At 42.7% G+C, this 22,288-nt stretch overlaps 1 protein-coding gene across 2 annotated transcripts; it reads right to left on the bottom strand.

The window, feature by feature from the left end:
* Positions 1-269: 269 nt before the first annotated feature.
* On the bottom strand, positions 270-20,568 carry ENPP7 (ectonucleotide pyrophosphatase/phosphodiesterase 7). 2 transcript variants are annotated; one of them, XM_060764338.2, is made up of 6 exons: positions 20,305-20,568; positions 14,214-14,359; positions 12,145-12,765; positions 9,751-9,976; positions 5,069-5,209; positions 270-1,568 (listed from the first exon to the last, which is right to left on the bottom strand). In XM_060764338.2, exons 1-5 carry the CDS (start codon positions 20,543-20,545, stop codon positions 5,106-5,108), a joined length of 1,338 nt encoding a protein of 445 aa, XP_060620321.1. In that variant the 5' UTR covers positions 20,546-20,568; the 3' UTR covers positions 270-1,568; positions 5,069-5,105. The 2 variants fall into 2 exon arrangements, with proteins under 2 accessions (XP_060620321.1, XP_060620320.2); XM_060764337.2 differs by lacking the exons at positions 270-1,568; positions 5,069-5,209 and having other exon boundaries at positions 9,617-9,976.
* Positions 20,569-22,288: the final 1,720 nt, after the last annotated feature.

The raw sequence follows: 22,288 nt of genomic DNA, 5'->3' as shown, positions 1-22,288 counted from the left end.
CCATGTCTAGCATCTTTGAAGAAAGCAAGGTGCTGCAAAGCTTTAGCACTGTCACTCACAACCGTTAGAGATCACTGTTAAGCAGAGCCAGCCTTAGAGGGAAATGAGGTGGGCATTTCCCCTGGGCACTGGCCTGAAAGAGGCCCTGAACTGAGTTTGGAGTCAATCATGCAAGTAACTTTAGGTGTTCTCAGATACACAAAGTCCTGTTGGACTTTCTGCCACAAGGCAGAAAAATGATGTTCTTCTCAAATCCAATTTTCTTTAACTATTTCTTTCTATGGTTGCCAGGGCAGGAACATCTCTGAAATCGCACACCCAAAATCTGAGAGGTGGAGTGTCTGGTAATGTCACACAGGTGGGGGTAGGATATGGTGGTGTCATTAAGCACAACAAGTCAAAACATAAAATATATCAGTCTAATAAAAGAGACACAGGAGAGAGGGAAAAGGAAGAGTCCTCTGAAGAGTCTATAGCAGCTAATCCAAAGGAGCCTGAATTAATGGGAGCCATGAAAAAATACAATCGAAAACAAACCTTTTTTCCAGAACAGCCCTCTTTCCCTGAGATTCAAAATCCTGAGATTTACCTATTTGAGTAAAAAATAAAATAAAATTGGAGCTTCTGTTCTGGTGGTTATCCCCTTATAGATATGGGCTGAGAGGCCTTTGGATCCTGTAGATTGGGAGTCCCATTTTGCTCAGACCATGCTCCAGGTCTCCTTTCTCTAGCAGCGCAGCTCCAACAAAGAAGGGATGTGAGAATTATCATAGGGATAGGTGAGGGTGCATTAAATTCTCAACCCATTCAGTAGACACAACCAGGTTGCCACCTTAACCAATGTAGTGTTGCAGACCATGCCATTTCTTGCTCTCACAACAGAAGGGCTTCTGGCATGACTGGTCTGAATCTGGAGCAGACACAAATGCCTGGTTCTGAGAGGTTCTTTTTGTGAACCAGGCATTGTGGGTAGGCTGCCTTGGATGATCTCCCTGGGCAATCTGCTCACAATACCTGGTTGTTCCTTGAAGGATAGCACTGGCCAATTTGTGAACTTGGTGCTGCTCTCCACATAACCCATCTACCTGTCTCCTTTCTCTGTTTCAGAAAGTGGACAATAGTTTCAGCAGAAATAAAAGATGGATGCATATAGCAGTGAAGTGTCCATGGCTTTCCTTTGCTCAGCTTTGCAGTCCTTCGTACCTAACATGGCACCTTGGTTTCTCATCCCTGAAGTAAGCTGAAGCAGGAAAAAAACACTCAGTGGGGGCAATTGTGATCCAAATATATCAACAGTGTTTTTTTCTGCATCCTAATTATTTCATACATTGTGTGTCTTGATTGATAGTATGTCAAGAGTTGGTGTGCTTGAGGGCATTTCATATCCAGAAAGGCATCAACTCATTAGAGTTGTTTCAATTCATACAGGTGTGCCTGCTGTGAGGAATGAACACAATAAGTTTCTTTATAGATCCAAGAGAAACCCTGGGAGGTGTTTCCTGATTCCATTCTGTTGCTCATTGGGATTGTCTTCTTGTTCTAGCCAGGTGCTGCAACACTTATTATCACTGTGAAGAGATAAAGAGGCCATAGCAAAATATTATTGTTTTCTTCCTTATCATAGAACCTGGCAAGAGGGACATGTCAAGTTATCCTTGTTTATGTGGCTCTTTCTGGATCCCAATTTGAAGCAGAAATTGTTTGCTCTTAATGTCTATATATCAAAAGCAATTTTTAATCCAGTGAATGCCTCTCAAGGATTCCATTCTTCTTCCAAATGAATACTCTTCCTCAGGAAGAAAATGTTTTAATGGTACTTGGATTCCACAGATTCCACACCCATAAACATGATATAATGGGGGATTTCTCAATTTAAAAATTTCCCCGACATCTTGTAAGTATATAGTCAAATAGAATAATAGAATCATGGAGTTGGAAGAGACCACATGGGCCATCAAGTCCAATCCTCCGCCATGCAGGAAAAGCACAATAAAAGTACTTTTAGTCATCAACCAAATCAGACATAAACAAAAGGAAAGGGGTGTTTATCCTTTTCCAAGCCTATGAGTGCCAAGCAGCAAACATTTTTCATCATCCCAATTTCCAGCAATTACTGAAGGTTCCATGAAAAAACACGAAAAAACAGTTTACCAGCCGTTAGGATTTCTGGAAGTTAAAGGCCAAAACATCTGGGAACCCACAAGTTGAGAACCACTGGTGTAACAGATAGGTGTTTGTATGGAAGCATGGTATGATAATCCTGTGAAGCCTCAGACAAAAGCTTAGCAGCCTCAAAGTACTGCTATTGGTAGCCATGGTTTTTTATTTATTTATTTTATTTATTTACTTTATTTGTATACCGCTGTTCTCAGCCCTTAGTCATGACACAACAATCTTAGTATTTCAAAATAGGGAACCTCTTTTAGCCTGAGAATCCAGTTCATTTTCAGAGAGTTTTTTGTGGTTTTGTGTTGTATTCATGCATTATAGGTTTAGCTACAGGAAGGAGTCAAACGAGGGCATTGCTACCTGTGGGGAGTGTCACTTCTCCCCATCTTTGTTTCCAATGCAAGAATCTCCTCCTATCCCACTATTGTGGCCACCAACTATGAGGATCTTGAAGATACTCTCATGGCATATAAGCAAATAGAAGGTATCCCAAATACCAAAGCACTTCTGGTCTCAAACAGTTCAGCTAAGGAATACTCAATTGGTATCCCTTGGCAGACTGACGTCAACTCTGACATGCCTTATTCTCTCTCACACACTCATATTCTAACCTGGTTCTAACTAATCTCTATCTCTGACCCTGATTAATTTTTAATTTCTCAAATTCCTGCACTCTCATTCAACTTTTACTAACTAGGTGTGATACACACCTACTTTTAAAAACCCCCCACAGATATCCAGTTAATCCCAACATTTGGTACTCTCATCTCTCTCAACAGATCCTTAGCTTATTATATCTACTATATATTGCATAAACGAACAATAAGCAATGAAAGACTCCCCTCAAGTCCTTAGTATCACATACTCCTGTAAGAATTCTACTTCTGCAATGAAATTTTCTTTCAGTTGCCAAACATCTAGCATTACAGTTACTTGAAACTTCGTTTGAGAATTTAGCAACATAGGCATCAATGAAAAACAATAAATGCTGAATAATGTTCAATGTCTGAATTTTCAATGGTAGAAATTTGAGGACTGGTGGAAAATTTAATGGCGAACAGAATTTTTTATTGGGGGGGGGGGCAATGTCCTTGTTTTGCCACTGCTACACCCCTCCTGCTAGTGAGGAAATAAATGTGTTTGTGTGTGTGCTTTCAAGTTCATTCCAACTTACATCAACACTAAAGTGAACGTATAATGGGGTTTTCTTGGCAAAATTTGTTCAGACCGGATTTGTCTTTGCCTTTTTCTAAGGCTGAGAGAGCATGCCTTGCTATGGTTATCTGTTGGCTTCCATTACCGAATGAGGTTTTGAACCAATGCTCAAATCACTGCAGCACACTTTAGTGTAAAACTTCTATTGCCAGATGAGAATACTTTCGTGTAAAGCCTGTAACTGAGACTAACTTGTGACCTTTTGGAAGGTAGGGGGGTGCTGGGAAACTAATTAATGGTGGCATAATGAGAGGTTTGTTATTATTTCAACTGCTGCCAAGTTGACTTTGATCTGAGGTGACTCTATGAGAGACAGATTGGAATCTCAGGAGAGACAGATTCAGTCTCAGGGCCTGAGGTTCTACACCCCTCTGCAACATTTTGCAGTATTTCAAACATCCATACGTTTTGAAACACAAATAGATTACATGTGGTGATCAAGCATGGATTTTTTTCTTTTGGTAAACCATCAACAGTAAACAAGTTTGCTGGCTTGTTGTATACATAGTAAAACAAACAGCAGCAAAGCCTTATACATGAAGCTGTTTACCTTCATTTCACATGGAAGACGGTTCCAATGTGTGTTTCCTTCCCTGGATATGAAGTCACATGCACACATGGGTTGCCTTCCTCAGACCTGGGGATGTGAGAAATCTGCCAGCCTTGTTTTCCTTGTATTTCTCTTCTTTGCCTGAAGCTGATGGATTTTCAGGCAATATGCACTTTATCCTGTCACTAGTCTCAGGAAGCTCAAAATGGATAGTCCCTAAGAAAATGTGAACTCAACCAATTTCTTCTACATCCCTGTCTTCAAGCCAGCAGCTGGAGCTGTACTCCAACTGTTCTCTTCTAAAAGGAGAAATCCTGTCAATTAACTGTTTGGAAGCAGAGGCAAGGGAATGGAATTGAGTCTACAAAATAAGAGATAGGTAAAGGTTGTCCCCTGACATTAAATCCAGTCATGTCTGACTCTGGGGTGTGGCGACCATCTCCATTTCTAAGCCGAAGAGCCGGCGTTGTCCATAGACACCTCCAAGGTCATGTGGCCGGCATGACTGCATGGAGTGCCATTACCTTCCCGCCAGAGCGGTACGTATTGATTTACTCACATTTGCATGTTTTCGAACTGCTAGGTTGGCAGAAGCTAGGGCTGACAGCGGAAGCTCACGCTGCTCCCCGGAATAGAACCTGTGACCTTTCGGTCAACAAGCTCAGCAGCTCAGCAGTTTAACCCACTGCGCCACCGGGGACTCCTAAAATAAGAGATATACTGAAGTTTATTTTAAACTGCCTTTTAAACTGTCTTGTCAACAATTCTGCCAGAAGCTTCCAAAAAACCAAATTTGGAAAATGCAATTTAACCAGTATGTTGTGAAATTTATAAAATTTGGGCACATAATCTCTCCTCCCAAACATTGCAATGGGCATTTTTTCATGTCAGAAGCGGCTTGAGAAACTGTTTTACCATCCTGTGGGAGGCTTTTAAGCAGAGGCTGGATGACAAGGGTGCTTGAATGAAATTTTCCTGTTTCCTGGCAGAGGGTTGGACTGGATGGCCCACGAGCTCTCTTCCAACTCTATGATTCTATGATATATATTATAATTGTTGTAAGATACATTGAGGCTTAAAAAATTAAGAAGCACAATAAACCATTTATATAAATACAGTTTTAGTTCTTTATACCTGGCTGATGTCTCTCGTGGGAAGCTGGTGAAAAGTCTTACAAAAACATACCACCCGAAATACCAGTTGTGAGTCTCAGAAAGGTACTCAAGCCCAAAGCCAACGCCAGTTTCCAAGTGTTCAGAGAAGTCAGACTGGTCCCTGTAATGCAGAAGACAGGAAAGTCAGATGTCCTCGTTTTCTATCTTGCACAGGAGACTCTTATGCTAAGCAAGTGGGGTGGGTGGTGGGGCCCTCTGATTGAAATTAGCATAAGTCATTTTCCCATCTCTTCCAGGTCACAGATGTAAACTTTGGGGAAATATTGCTGCCTGGAAAATGATTTTTCCAGCTTGTAAGATCCTTTCATTCATTACTTTGATATCAAGGCAGTTATGTGCAATTGGCCCTCCACATTTGCAGGTTTGACTTTTGTGGATTCATGATCTCATCATACAGGCTAATTTGCCTGTCATATGTCTGTTCCTCTCACTTGCTCATTACACAACGAACATCGACTTCCGGCAGGGCTCCATGGCAAAAGGGGAGAGGAAGTGGTCTACACCGCTTCCACAGCAATGCAGGAGACTTCCTATGTTGCAATTGCAACAATGAGGGGGAAGCTGTGCAGTGAATGCCCCCCCCCCCAATTGGATGGGGCCCAAAATAAGTCAGGCAACATGGGGCATGGGGTGGTGGGTTCTCCATGCCATCTGCTGGGACCCCACAGATTCACCATGATGTGTGGTGAACCTACATGTTAATGTGATAAGATCCTTTCATGTTCTCTTTAGGAATGTCTAGGCTTCCAGTGTAGTTTTATGTCATCCTACTCCAGGCATCCTAGAGCAATGGTTCTCAATCTGTGGGTCCCCAGATGTTTTGGCCTTCAACTACCAGAAATCCTAACAATTGGTAAACTGGCTAGGATTTCAGGGAGTTGTAGGACCCACAGGTTGGGAAGCACTGTCCTAGAGCGTATGCCTGTCTCTAGATCCTTGTGCGTGATAGAAATTCGTAGATATCTACTTTTTCAGAAAAGATCCAAACTATTTCTTCATTTGCTTTTTTTTTTTTTTTACTTTCATTGGAGTCTTTTGCTCCTAACCTCAGCTAATGTGGAGGGCTGACTATAGGTTTTGGAATGAGGAAGAGTAAAAGCAATCTTCGAAGCTATCACTAGATGTCACTATTTAAACATTAATCTCACTGCTGATTCCTTCTGCCAACCTGACTGTATTTTGCATGGAGCCTGAAAGTAAAAACCCACCACCCTGCCAAGTGGTGTTTTCTAACACCACTTGGCAGGGTGGGTTTTTGGTTGGAAGCTCCTAGTGCTTCCAACTAGAAAAAGAGCATTGTGTATTATCTTTTTCAAGTGTTTTTTCTTGGTCAAAAAAAGCGAAGGAAACAGTGGGAAAACACAAGGGGGTTACAAATGAAAGACACCTGCTATCTAGACACCTGCTCAAATTCCTCTGTTTGGGGCAGAGCTTTTGCAATATAAAAGTCTCATTGGAAAGCATTCCTGACACAAATCAGAGTTCCTACTGCAAAGTTGCATCAAGTGTAAACCTTCCCTGTACAGTTTCCCCCTGTGGTCCGACATACAACAGAATAATCTTCCCAGTGCATGACACTTCCTCCATAATGTCAATTTCACACCTTTATCCATATATGTTGGATAAAAACAAGCAACCTCTTTTGTAGGAGGATTCACACATGTATAGACACTAACAAGATTCTGCTCAGGGGTATGCTGGTGCTCTTAGCCATCAGAAAATGGTGGAGACAATGTGTCTCATATTAGGCATGGGGTTGTACCATTGCTAGAGAGCCCCTCTTCTGCACAACTGTTAGAAGCATAGAAACACTGTTCTTTTTTCATCTGGCTGCTCTAACTTATATGTTCACCATCTTCTTGTGCGCAATCCCAGGAAACAAAGATATATTGTTAAAAATTGGTCCACAGTAGAAAATAAGCCAGTTCATTCACACATAACTGCATGGTCTCTACATTGATTGTATCTGAAATTTTAGGTATCTGGAGGCTTTAAATATAATCTGTGATGACCCCAAAACTGATAGGAGCTGAAGCAGAATAGACTCCACTATTTTACACCTGATCTGCAACAACTTCACAGTACATAGTTCCACTATAAGGTGCTATGGTTCCATTTTAGCTAACCTGGTTGCTTCCTATGGGATACTAGGATTGGCAGTTTGGCAGAGCTGCCAGGAGACTCATTGGCTAAGAGTACTACCCGCTCCAAAGTGCCAAAGTCAGGACTCCATAGTATGTTGCCATTGCTATCAATGTGTACCATACATGCTGTAATGGAATAGTGTGAGACAAACTTTTGCAGGGCTTTATAAGCATAGTCCAGAGAAACACACACACACAGGTGCATAATACACACTAACAGACATGTGCTAAGCATGTGCCACAGCAGATGGATGGCGATGGTTTTTCACAAAGCTGCTTGTCTACACTTCAGTTCAGCTCATCCATTCAAAAAGTATGAGAAGGCGCTTGCTGTTTTGTGCCCACTCCACAGGGATCCCTTGTACCAAAGGAAGCATGGAAGCATCATGGAAATAAAGGAGAGTTCTGTTTCATGCCCTTCACTCCTTGACTGTCTGGCATAAATGCTGAGCAGTAGATGGTTTTAACTAATAACTATTGACAAGGTAATCTGCAAATGTGCGCACTTCTTTCCAAAGCCAATTATGCTGTTTCCTCCATAGCTCATTCCAATAATATCATAATATTATAATTGGATATAATTTTTTTTTTAAAAAAAACCTTTCCATGTTTAGATGGCTGACAGAGGATGCCAGAGGGAGGACTCCTTGCTATGTATCCGCCTTCCTCCAGCCCCATTGTATTTCTGCTGAAGGTCAGGGAAGCCACACAACTTGGCATGGACATTTTTTATCTTCCAGACCAGACATTTCCCAGCAGACAGCAGATGTGACCTCTCCGATCACCTATACGTGCAAACATGAAGGTGGCAAGGCAGATTTGGGTATAGCCCATGAGACAGAAAGTAAGAGTTAGAAATTATATTCAGACCAACCAAAGACTTTACTGGCAGTGGGCTGAGGATACCATAAAATATGAACCATAAGCACATCAGTTTGGCATTGATTTCCAAAACAGTGGCTCATTTCAACATAGTAAGTGAATAATGATTTCCTCCAATAAGAAGCTGCCATAGGCACTTTTAGTGTCTCCCCACAATATTTATGAACAACTATGGAGGGCAATGGTGTTAGAGTTTTTCATTCATTATTGATAAGCAGTAAAGTACATGCTTTCAAGGCTCTTGTCAACTCATGACAACCCCATTAATTTCATAGGGATCCCACAGGCAAGGGATATTCAGAAGAGATTTGCCATTGCCTTCCTCTGTCATATGGACACAGCACTTTGCATTCCTTGGTATTTTCCTATCCTTCACCAGGTCTGACCTAACTTAGCTTCCAAGATCAAATGGGTTCTGGTGGCTTCAAGGTATTTAACAGGGATGAAGAGCTGAAATTTATACCATTTCCTACTTCCTAGCATTTTGATATTTGATAGATACATATGATGTTGACTTGCCAGAGCCAAAGAGTGTGGTGTTTGAAAGCGGAATGGGAAAAATATATACGCCTTTTCTAAAAATAAATAAATCAAAAATCAAAACTACCATGTGTTTTCCTTCTTTCATAAACTACTGACCAGACAGTTGATTGTGTTATGGGAAGATGATAGCACCATGTGAATATTTTTGCACAATAGTCAGCAAATGGTTATCAGATGGAGGAAACACAGAAACAAATAGAAGCCAATTCATCATTCCATCATAAAGATGAAGCATTGATTAATCAGAGTAATTCACTGATTGCTGCCTGTTAAATTTCCAGGAAAATTGTTTGCCTTTTTAACTGTCCTTTGCCTCTTTGATAATGGAAGCATCTGTTGGAAGAAGTTATAAGATGTATAGGCACAGAAATTCTGCTGCTCTAAAGACTAGGATAGAGAGCAATGAATTCAAATTAGAGGAAAAGAGATTCCATCTAAACATTAAGAAGAACTTCCTGACCGTAAGAGCTGTTTGACAGTGGAATATGCTGCCTGGGAGTGTAGTGGAGTCTCCTTCTCGGAAGGTTTTAAAGCAGAAACTGGGTTGCCATCTGTCAAGAATACTTTGATTATGTATTCAGGTCTGGAAGGATACTGGTTGACCCTGTGGTCTCTTCCGACTTTTTGATTCTATGCAATGGGCAGAGGAAAGGCTTGCCAAAGGATTCCCTGACTGCTTCAAGGCCACAGTGTGGGGAAAATCTGCCCATTTCATTTTCTCACATATTTAAAAGTTCTGCATATTGGTCTGTTCAGATAAAAACAAAAGAAAATGAAACTACCAATATCTCCCATCAATTTCACTTCTCAAATATTAGTTTTGTGAATTTTGGTGAATTCAGGTAGAAGACAAAAGGAAGGAAAATTCTGTACTCCTCATGTATCAGAGTTTGCCCAGGAATGTAAGATAAGAAATAAATAAACTCTTTTAGGCTTGATTGGCCAACAGCTGTCTAAATGTGAAACTGAAATCCCACAACACTGCCTGGTTTATTAGAATTTATCAGTTCAGACTGAATCAGTTCATTGACCAGTTGGTTATTATAATACTGAATGTTTTCCAAACTCAGACCTGCACTTTTGGCCAGCATTGCCTGCGTGGCATTCACGTTTCCATCATGTGGCTCAGGAACTATCTCTAGCAGTTTGCAGAGGAGAGCATAAACATCCACACTTTCAAATGGTTCCACTTCTAGCCCTCTCTCAAAAGCTGGTCCCACAGCTCGGAAAATGGTCTTCATGTTCATATCTTCATTGTCAAAACCATGCTCCCCCTTATTGAATTGCACTTTGAGTCTCTGAAAGGGAAAGAAAGAGCATACTGTATTTTTATTTCTTTTGGCAGGCACATCTCCAGTAAACAGCAAAAATAAAAATAAAAATACGTGGTATATGTTTCACCATTGTTCTGTGTTGTATGGACTGATTCAAATCCCAAAAAAGAAAGCTCAATAGGAGGACAAAAGAGCCTGCTCTTTGAAGCAAACAATTCCATTTACAATAGGCTTCTGCTTACTACATGCAGTACAGAGAGGTAAATCATGACCATCTCTGGATGTTGCTGGATGGTGGCTCCTTGCATTCCTTACCTAGTACCAAGCTGACTAAGGCTGCTGGGAGTCACAGCCCAAGAGCATTGACATTCTGTCCACCCCGATATAAAAGCTAATGCAAAGGATTTAAGCAACATTTGAAATTTATTTTCAATATGAAAAATAGCTAAAGTGTGCTACAGCACACACCAAATTGTATGTAAAATGTATCTGTTTGTAGCTTTCTTTCACTTAACCTTGGAGTAGTGTCTGAAGCATGTAGGCACTATAAATAAGAGACAGTCTGAAAGGAGACTAAGGGATTCAAGTTATCCCTATTCCAAGAGTGTATCTACACTGTAGAATGAATGCGATTTGACACCACTTTAACTGCCATGGCTCAATGCTATGGAATCCTGTGAGTTAAAGTCTGGTGAAGGATCAGCACTCCTTGGCAGAAAAGGTTAAACACCCCATTTACACTGCCATATAAAATCCAGATAATCTGCTTTGAACTGGATTATATGGCAGTGTAGACAAGTGACAGAGAGGCTCAGACAGGGACCCTTTGGAATGAAGAGCGAGACTTTGGACTTGGTAGATACAAAGTGTGCCTTCCCTGCTTTTGAAATGCCACATTCCAGAGCCCTGTATTTACTACCGTCTATCTATGCTGACAGCAGGAGCTTTCTATGGGTATAACAACAGTGTTTGCTGTTGGTGCTCCTTGCTGGCAGAACTTTTCTCTTTCAAAAGTGATGGGTGGAATGATGCTTCCATCATATCTGAATCCCTCCCTCATTGTAAGAATGGCTGTAATCCTAAACATACATTTGAAGATTGAAGCTCCTTCTACACTGCCCTATATCCCAGGATCTGATCCCCGATTATCCGCTTAACCTGTCCCAGATTATCTGGCATTGGAGACTCATATTATCCAGTTCAAAGCAGATAATCTGGAATCAGATCCTGGGATATAGGGCAGTGTAGAAGTGGCCTAGGTTCCACTGAATACAATGGAGCTTACTTCTGGTTATAGCAAAATGGGCACTTATTTGGATGTGATATTTAATAAACAAAGCATGACTTGCTTATGAAAATACATGTATGGGATTAGGATGTAAGCACAACCTCATAGCTACTGGCCAAAATAGCATTTCTCAGAAAGTAAGCATTCACACTTCCTTAGCAGACTTCTAAATCTTCATAAGCTCAAAACTGCTGAGCTTAAGAAGACATTAAAAAAAACAGCATTGCAAGGTCAATCATATAAATTCAGAAAGGTATTTCCTGGATTCTCACTCCTACAATGTCTTGCTAGTCTCTGGGTCCAGTAGGAAATCCACAGTGACATACATATCCACCAACAGGGGAATCCTACCTATTTTTTTTCTCAGAAGTAAGCCCCACGTTGTTCAGTGCCTTTACTCCCTAGCTAATGAGTTTTTTGAGTTCATTGCACAATCTCACAAACTTTTTTCCTAATTTAAAAAAAGGAAAAGGAAAAAAAAATCTGATTTAAAACAAAACTTCCAGGTTAAATCTAATCCCACTCCTCATCTGGAGGACATAAGTGCCCACCCAGCTGTAGGGGGACATCTTTTTTATGAGTAGTGTTGTCCTTGTCTTGCAGTGGGAAGAAAGAAGTGTTTCAAGTAGCAACAGCAATGAGCAGAGAAATGAAGGAAAGTCATATGTAAGTGGTGCAAGAAAAAGGAATGAGTGGGAAATGCCATTTTGGGCTCTGCGTCTTGACCTGGCACTCCATATGATATCTCTCCCATCCCCTACTTTTAAGAACCTTCCTAGAGAAAGACTCTTGTCTTTCCCATAAAGAACTACAACAACAACAACAACAAAACAACAGCTGTTCTAGGGGCAGAGAGAAGAAACACAGTAAGAGGTTTCCATTTAGGCAACAGAGCTCAACATACCCCATTGATCACGTATCCAGGGTCTCCATACAATACCAGTGGGGTGACGCGAGTGTGGTTGGCATAGTGGAATCTCTTTGGGAATTCCTCCTTCTTATAGACATGGAGTTTGCTGTGAGCTGTTTTCAGGACTTCATAAACTTGTTCCAGTTTCCCTGGTTTTGGCACCAGTAGCCCTTGTGGCCCGTAATCTAGCATCTCAAACTGAATGTCTGAAAAGGAAAAGTTTGCTACATTGCGGAGGACGATTTCATTTTCTTTGATTACTGTTTCCATGCCATGGTCAGAGGTGATGATCAGGTTGAGTGTCGATGTCATGCCATAGTCCAATATACGCTGTCTCAAGTAACCCACTGCCCGATCCACCTGACTGACCATGTCCTTCCTTTGCTGGGATTCTGGGCCATATTTGTGACCTGTGGAGTCAGGCTCTCCAAAGTAAAGGGCAACAAAGTCAAGATCATCCTCAGAGAACCACTTCATGACCATGTCAATGTTCCCCTTCCATTCAGTCTCATTGCCATAATTGTGAAGGAGCTTCTCCACCTTCTTAACATTGACCTGTTCACCTTGGTAGGTTGCATTCCCTCCAGGGAAGAAGAGGGACCCTGTCTTCAAGCCCTAGAATGAGAAATCATATGCCTAAAAACTGAAAAAGTAATATACAGCAGTGCATATTGATGCTGAGGTACAGTATTCTTGAGAGCAGAACTGGACATCCTTTCTTTCTAGTCCTCACAGGGGGTGGGAATAATGTGATCCAAGGGCTATATGAGGTGCTAAATGACTGGAAAAAATACTCTGATTTTCTGCTTGAAAAATCATGGGAAACATTCTTCAAACAAAAAGAGCCCCACTCCTAAAAATATACTACTTCTGATCACTCAAAAGAATGTTGCAACCCTCTGGATCTCTGTTATTGTCTCTATCCCTTTTGTAGAAAAAAATGATGTATGGGCAAAGATTCAAAATCAACTGCAGCGAAGGTCATGCCGGACAGTGTCATGACATTTGGTGATGAAAGTGGACAGAACAACAGTGCCTTCTGCAATTTTCTCTCTCATTCTTAGGGCCACACAATATTACTCTCTGTGTAAAAAAAATACACATCATTCTAAAAATATATAGAAATTGTGCTTCTTTTTTCTTTCTTAAAAGTGAGATCTGAGTTCCAGAATGTTGAATAATATTTGCTACAATGCCCCGTTTTATATCTAGCTATAGAACCTCTTTCTATCTTAAATCAGAGGTGCTAACCTATAGTCTAGATGTGGATTATGTTAACTCTTTCTACTTTCACTCACATCTCAGTAGTGATTCCAGATAGCAAAAGCTAAAGAAAATAATCAAGGAAACAGCCCCCTTTCCAGTTGGAGACAATCTAACCCCTTCTACATGCTCACCTATCTACTATTTCTTGACATTTTACCTATTCCTCACCTTGTTCTACTCACAAACTCTAGCTTGTATTGCCAGGTAAGGGCTATCCTGTTCTATTTTAAAGCATACAGGCAGTCCCGAGTTACAGACATCTGACTTACAAATCACTCATAGAAATTTACCCCTAGGAAGGGAAATTCAGTCCTGGAAGAGTTATCATGGGGAAAAGGTGTCTCCACTGAAGTTTTCTCACCAATCCTCATTTACACAACAATTTTTTCCAAAATCCAATTATCACAGAGACAGAAAGTGAGGTGAAATTTTCTGAACAGGGGCACAGACAGCAAAACAAACACCACAGGAGTGTTAACACTTCCCTGTGCTTACAAAACTACACACATACACACATGTATGGCTGGAGTTACACTTAAAATGTACCTGTTTAGACTTTCATATAAATTAAACTTAAGAACAAACCTACAGAAACTATCTAGCTCGTAACTTGGGGACTGCCTGTATTTCCTTTTTCAATGGTTATCCCATATGCATGCATTGACAGAGTTGGATGAGCCATATTTAAAAATTGTGTACAAAACAGAATTTTAGCCCCAAAAACTTGTCTCAAAAGCATAACCTTTTAATGTCCCAGCCGCACTCCTAAAAGTCCTGTGGGTTTGTTCACAGCTTACCTGCCTTTGCGCTGTGATCCAGATTGGGAGGCTCCCGTTGTCCCACCAGTCAGACCTCCCCTGGGTGGTATAATAAGCAAGCTTCTGCCCAGTGGTGGTGTTGAACCACATATTGTGAATCACCCCATGATTCTCAATGTATCGTCCTGTAAAGAGAGAGTAAAACTTGAAGTGAATGACCAGATGCTTCCCAAGGTGATTCTTTTCTTTCTACTTAACTATTGGATCCTGGAGTATATTCCCACTATTGCCAGTTCTCTTCTCTCTCATGAAGACTGCAGAATGCCTACAACCAGATATCACTGGGTGAAATTGTTAGGATTTTTATGATCAGCAGGGATTATAATGTCATCTATTATGCCCCTTAAACTTCTCTGTCCCACTTGGATGATCCTGTAATTATCACAGTAGCTGTGTGACTAGAGTATGTGTGTGTGTGTGTAGGTGGGGGGGGGGGGCATTCTCAACAACAGGACTGCAAACAGATTTTTTTTGCAATGCAAAGGACCGTGAAGTGTCTCAAGAGTATAGTTAAACTCATTAACTTTACAAAAGATCTTCTTCTTTGGAAATGAAAACTGCTAGAAGTAACCCCCCCCCCCCCCCCCATGGATCAATGCTCCTATATTAATTTTGGGACTCTCTTTAGAGCTTTGTCTATGGGGTTGTAATGGACTCTGACCCTTCCAAACACTACCACCAAACAAATCCAATATTCCTAGATTGCAGACACCAAACATACAAATTCTGAGAAACAATAATATCCTATCTGTTTGTCATCCCATCCTCCAGGAACTGATTGACTTCTGATTCCAGCTTTCTGATTGATCAGAAGACCCATCTAGAGTCTTCATGTATTAGGTGAGCCTCAGTTCTGTGCTCTTCTTCTACATTCTTCTGACTTTCATGACATTGCTACCTTCCCCCCACTTTACTTCTTTATCATCCTGACATCTGGTCTTGTGTCATTTTTGACCTTTTGACCTGTGGTGTGGAGTGGCTGCTAAGCATGCATTGACATCTATGCATGCTTAGCAGCCACCCACTGTGCTGGACACACATTGGACTTGGTCTTCTGCCAGGGATGGGAGCAGGGTGGCGGTGTGGAGGAGCTATCTATCTCTCCGTTGCCATGGACCGACCACTTCCTGATTAGATTTAGGCTCACTGCGCCCCCTAACCTCCGCAAGGGTGGAGGACCCATTAAGATGGTCCGCCCCAGGAGGCTAATGGATCCGAATGGATTCCTGACGGCTCTTGGGGAGTTTCCCGCCACCTCGGTAGGTGACCATGTCGAGGCCTTGGTCGCTCTCTGGAATGGGGAGATGACCAGGGCAATTGACAGGATCGCTCCGGAACGTCCCCTCTCAAGTAACCGAGCTAAACCAGCCCCTTGGTTTACTGAGGAGCTGGCAGCGATGAAGCGAAGGAAGAGGGTTCTAGAGAGCGTGTGGCGCTCAGACCCAAGCGAGTCAAACCGAACACGGTTTGTGTCCTTTTTAAGGGCATATGCCGCGGCAATAAAAGCCGCAAAGAAAACTTTCTTTGCGGCCACTATTGCGTCTGCAAAAAACCGTCCGGCGGAGTTGTTTCGGGTTGTCAGAGGTCTGTTAACTCCCCCTACTTCAGGTGGGAGCCCTGACAACTCGGCAGCGCGCTGTGAAGCATTTGCTCGGTTCTTTGCAGACAAAGTCGCTTTGATCCGCTCTGGGCTGGACGCCACATTAGATGCAGTCTCTGTGGATGTGACACAAGCACCTGCTTGTCCGATTTTGTTGGATTCTTTTCAGTTTGTGAAACCCGAGGATGTGGACAAGATACTTGGAGGAATGAGACCCACCACGTCCATCCTAGACCCCTGCCCATCCTGGCTTCTGAAGGAGGCCAGAGGGGGATTGGCCGAGTGGGTAACGGTGGTGGTTAATGCCTCCCTCCGGGAAGGCAAGATTCCAGCGAGCCTGAAACAGGCTGTTGTAAAGCCGCTGTTGAAGAAACCATCACTCGACCCCACTAAATTGGACAACTTTCGGCCTGTTTCCAATCTTCCCTTCTTGGGCAAAGTCATGGAAAGCGTGGTGGCCTCACAACTCCAGGTATTCTTGAGAGACACGGATAATCTGGATCCGGCACAGTCTGGTTTCAGACCGGGACATGGCACCGAGACGGTCTTGGTCGCCTTAGTCGATGATCTGCGCCGGGAGCTAGACAGGGGGAGTGTGTCCCTGTTGGTGCTCCTGGACCTCTCAGCGGCCTTCGATACCGTCGACCACGGTATTCTTCTGGGGCGCCTTGCAGAGATGGGTCTTGGGGGCACTGCTTTGCAGTGGCTCCAGTCATTTCTGGAGGGTCGTACTCAGAAGGTGTTGCTGGGGGACTCCTGTTCAGCGCCACAGCCGTTGATCTGTGGCGTTCCTCAGGGTTCCATCTTGTCCCCCTTGCTGTTTAACATCTACATGAAGCCGCTGGGTGAGATCATCCGGAGTTTCGGGGTGCGGTGTCACCTGTACGCAGATGATGTCCAACTCTGTCACTCCTTCCCACCTGCTACTAAGGAGGCCGTCGAAGTCCTGAACCGGTGCCTGGCCGCTGTAATGGTCTGGATGAGGGCGAACAAACTGAAACTAAATCCAGACAAGACAGAGGTACTCCTGGTCAGTCGCAAGGCCGAACAGGGTATAGGGTTACAGCCTGTGCTGGACGGGGTCGCACTCCCCTTGAAGGCGCAGGTTCGCAGCTTGGGTGTGACCCTGGACTCATCGCTGAGCCTGGAGCCTCAGGTTTCAGCGGTGACCAGGGGAGCATTTGCACAGCTTAGGCTCGTGCGCCAGCTGCGCCCGTATCTTGGGAAGTCTGACTTGGCCACGGTGGTACACGCTTTGGTCACATCCCGCCTCGACTACTGCAACGCTCTCTACGTGGGGCTGCCCTTGAAGACGGCCCGGAAGCTTCAGCTAGTCCAACGCGCGGCAGCCATGTTGTTAACGGGAGCAGGACGCAGAGAGCATACAACGCCCCTGCTGTCCCAGCTCCACTGGCTGCCGATCCGCTACCGGGCCCAATTTAAGGTGCTGGTGTTATCCTACAAAGCCCTGAACGGTTCCGGCCCAAAATACCTTGCAGACCGCATCTCGGCCTATGAGCCCACGAGGGCCTTGAGATCATCCGGGGAGGCCCTTCTCTCAGTCCCGCCTGCCTCACAGGCACGTCTGGCGGGGACGAGAGAGCGGGCCTTCTCGGTGGTGGCCCCCCGGCTGTGGAACACCCTCCCTGTTGAAGTTAGACAGGCGCCCTCCTTGATGGCCTTTCGTAGGGGCCTGAAAACATGGCTCTTCGAGCAGGCCTTCAACTGAGTATATCCTGAAACGACACTGGAATGGACTAGAACTATGAATTTTGGCTATGACCCCAGGACTTGACGAAGCGGATTTTTAGTATAAGTATATGTTATGTTTGTATTGTCTGGTCTGTATTGTCGGAATTTATTGTACGCTGTTCTTTTATGTTGCTGTTCACCGCCCCGAGTCGCCCTCGGGCTGAGAGGGGCGGTCAATAAATGCAAAAAATAAATAAATAATAATAAATCTAGGCAGGTATTGACATTGCTCAGTGCAATGGAATCCTGGGAGTTGTAGTTTGGTGAGCCACCAGCAAACTTTGGCAGAGATCTTATAAAATTGCAACTCCCATTACATTGAGCCATGGCAGTTAAACTGGTGTCAAATTGCTTTCACTCTTCAGTGTAGATTCACCTTCAGTCTGCTCAGTCAGAATGCTCCTCTGCCAATGAAGTATTACCAAGTCATCCCTAGAAATGTGGCTCAGTTGCCACTCTGGATTCGCGCTTAGATCTGTCACTAGTGGTCTGCCCTGCTTTTAATAGCACAGGACAGCGCCAGGCCTAGGCTAAGGAGATTTCAAGTTTCTGTTGCCCATTTCAGTTTCTAGAATCACACAGCCATTTATTTCCATTTGGTCCCCCTATTTCCTATTCCAGCTGTCTCCACCTCCCCCAGATATGGCTACCTTTACATTTATCTAATCAATGCAAAGGAGAGGATGCTATGGATTCAGATAATGGCGCATGAAATGATATCTTTAGATAATGGGCCATGAACAAGGTGAGCTAGGCCTTGATTACGATATTATTGCTACTAGCAATATCATTTACCACTACCCAAGTGACTATGTACACACCAAAGATGGGCACTGGTCTCACTCTATGTTCTGAAATAACCCTATTCCTTTAATGCAGGGCTGGAGGATCTTTGCCTTTCCAGATGTTTTGGACCTCAGCTCCCAGTAACCCCAGCCATAATCTGTAATAGCAAGGGACTGCAGTATGTGGAGTCCAAAACATCTGCAGCCAAACATTCTTCAATTCTACATTGATAGTTTTCATTATCCACTCTATCCAGCACCACTAATTGTTGTGTGAGTGTTCAGAGGGAAAGATCAGTTGAATCAAGTGACTGCAGTTGTCTTTGCATATTTAAGAACAGCTCTGGAGATTTCAGAAACATTTCTGGGTTCCAATCAGCCCCAGGAAACTCAGATGGCTGTAGGAAGGCCTGGGATTTAGCAGTTAATCAGAAATCAATATTATTGGTACCAGAACCCCCACCCTATTGAGAAGGCCTTTTCCAACTCAGTGACATGCCCCACTCCAAATATGTTGGACTACAACATTAATCACTCACAACTAAGCATGGTTCATGATAAATTACACAGTACACTTAAGATGGAAAGCCCATAGAGTCTCATCTAGTTGTCTCCATATACAACTACAACATCTCCTTCTTTATGCAAAGGTATGTTATATAAGAACAGTGTGGTAGACATTTTGCAAAGCAAGCACTGAGAAAATCCCTCTCTGGAGCTTCTTTGTTTCTTGTCTATGAAGGGGGCCCAAAACAAGTAAGAGAATATGAGTCAGAGAGATGAGATTTGTTCCTTTCACCGTGAGCCTACTAGGCATCACATGATGGGCGGTTATAGTTTTAAAGTGAGATACTAAGTGATTAAGTTGTTTCTGAAAACTTTCCTTGGCTTTTCCCAAACAAATACAGTGTGGCAATATAATAAAATCTATACATGGAAATTCTTAACCCTTTTACTTTGCAGATTTCAGCACAGGCAAAATCCCTACCTCATCTTGATTTTTACAAATTATTTTCTCCAAACACAAGAACAACAAAATACAACTTACAAAATAAGAAAAGATCTCCCCCCCCCCCAAAAAAAAAAAAACCCAACCCACCCTCCTCTTGTTAGAGACACTGCAGGTCAGATAAAGTTGCTGTAAATGAATCCGCAGAAAACTGACTGTGCTGATGGGGGGATTGTAGTCCAAGCTCTGAAAATCAGATCCAGTTTTGGACTTCAGTTCCAGATCATTTTTTCAATTTGGCATACACATTCTAGATTAGGCATGTGCAAACTTCGGCCCTCCAGGTGTTTTGGACTTCAACGCTCACAATTCCTAACAGCCTACTGTTAGGAATTGGAGGGCTGAAGTTTGCCCATGCCTGATCTAGATCAAGGTGGGCAAATGTAGTCCTGCTGAAGAATCGGATTGCCCATAATCCCCTTACTGGTCCTGGCCAGGGCGGCCTGAAATGCCATATTTGTCTATTTCATTCTAGGTAAATATGTGTGTGCCTGACAAATTCCTGACTGAAATAGGCCTATTCCAGTAGGAGGGCTCTCTCAGATATAGAATTATTCACTGCCAGTAAAAATATTGACAGCTCAATTGACTTACTAGACACTTCTAGAAGAGCTGGAGTACGCGAAGGGATCGGTCTTTGCTATATATCTTGCCACCTTTTAAAAGTGCATAAAGTCTAAAAAAGGAAATTTTATTCCTCTGAAAAAGAGAAGATTGCTGTTTCTATCCTAAGTCCAATTGTGAGTTCCCGCTAGAAGGGATCCCTGAATCATGAAACTTACTTAAGTGTTGACTTACCAAATTCACATTGTTTCAAGATCTATTGTAATTGAGGTCAGTTGTTGTCTTTAAGCCCCTAATTCTCAGCTCTCCACTTCCCCTGCTCCATCCCACGCCATCTCTTCCAGGTGACCAAGTCCTTACCTGTAACCAGAGTGAAATGGATCGGGCTCGTCTGGGTGACAAAGGGAGGCGTAATATACTTTGCCTTCACCCCATCTCTGGCCATGGTATCTAGATTGGGAGTATCTACATCCTGGTCATAATTCCACCGAAAACCATCAAAAGAGACCAGGAGAAGTTTGTTGCGGCTCTTTGCTTCCTGTAGTGGAGCTGCAGCTCCAAGGGTCAGCAAGGTAGCCACTAAGCCCAGGAGAGCAAACATCTTTCCAAGAAAGCACAAGAGAGAAAAGGACAAATATCCCGGTGGCTGAGATAATATGTACATAGCAGGGTCCCAAGTTCACAGCTCTATCTTATCCACAACCTTTTGCACTTGGCTTTGGAACAAGTTTCTTCTGGTATTCAAATCACTTTCCACCATCACCATCTCCCTCCTTCTCTCTCTCTCTCTCGTGTACAAACACATGCATAAATAGGCAGTATGTAATGACATATGTACACATGTACACATACTGGGGTTGTGAGACTGGAAGGCAGACCAAGCCTTTCATGCTTCTTTCCTTTTTGCTAAAGTCTTACAGCTGGTAGATCTTTGGGACCTTTTCATTGGCAGCCAGCTTGATGACTGGGATTTAGTCCCAATTTGATCTCATACTATTTGGATTTGAATCTAAATCAAAATGTCAAAATAGAATCTTAATCTTTTCTGTGGAACTGTGGTCACAAACAAAAATGGCCAGACCATTTCCCCCTTTTGGTCACTCCACATATTTATATGGAATCTGGCCACATTGTATTTATTTATTTATTTATTTATTTATTTTATTCTGCCTTTCATTTGGGCCCAATGTGGTAACAATAAATAAAAACAGTGCTAATTAACAACAATGTAAGGACATTGAAATATAAATATAAAATGTAAAAAGCCAAATTAATAAATTTATGCTATTAAAATAACTAAACATTTAACATTGTCTCTACAGAGTAGCCCAACTCTCTAAAATGCCACATAGATCAGTCCAGGGTCATTTTTGCTAGCCTCCTTAATTTTCCCCCCTGAGAATGATTGTACTTTGGGGATGGGCTGATTGGTTTTGGTCATACTTGGATGCCATTTGAAGACACGGCAGACTTTTCAGGAAAATAACCCTACCAAATTTAGGCCCAATCGTTTTTGTGATACTTAGCTTTATAATTTGCCACATACCTAGTGTTTTGAACAGATAATCACATGTTTTTTAAAAGCTCAAAAGTAGGATGAGGGTACAATGGGTGTGGGGGGGAGGAAAAAAGAGTTATCTCTGTTTAATAAAATTGCTACGGTGATAACTTCTCTCTCTCTCTCACTCACACATACACACACTCTCTCACACATACAATTAAATCACAAATACAAAGTGTAAAGAGAGATGATAATGTTTTGGAAAAAAGGAATGAATTTTAGACAATAGAGGAATGAAGGAGAAACACAAGCCACTGTAAAGACACAAAGAGCCACCAGACCTCAACATAATTTGCTAAAACTGTTCCGATCATGAAAAGAGTAATGGAAAAAGAACAAAAGTATGCCACATGGACACACACCACAAGCATCGTGATATCAGAGTGTTGCTATCATTTTTGCCACACATTTCAGTGGTTCTCAACCTGGGGTCCCCAGATGTTTTTGGCCTTCAACTCCCAAAAATCCTAATAGCTGGTAAACTGGCTGGGATTTCTGGGAGTTGTAGGCCATAAACATATGGGGACCCCAGGTTGAGAACCACTGAATTAGATGGACAGAAGCAGCATATTTTCTGTAACTGATCAAAAATTGGTCTGTTGCCTGGGTTGGATTAAAACAAGTGTAATGTAACACTTTTGAGCATTGGATTAGGACTTCAAGGGACCTAGAATGAAATCTGTATTTGCCCATAGAAACCCACTGGGTGATCTTGAGCAAGTCTTACAGGCAGGCAAAGCCAAACTCTGTCTGAACAAATCTTGCTCATGAAAGTCCTAGAAT

Source organism: Anolis sagrei, chromosome 2, assembly GCF_037176765.1.
Source record: "Anolis sagrei isolate rAnoSag1 chromosome 2, rAnoSag1.mat, whole genome shotgun sequence".
NCBI classification, from domain to species: Eukaryota; Metazoa; Chordata; class Lepidosauria; order Squamata; family Dactyloidae; genus Anolis; species Anolis sagrei.
The sequence above is the reverse complement of the archived record's forward strand: the minus strand, read 5'-3'. Positions and strand labels throughout refer to the sequence as shown.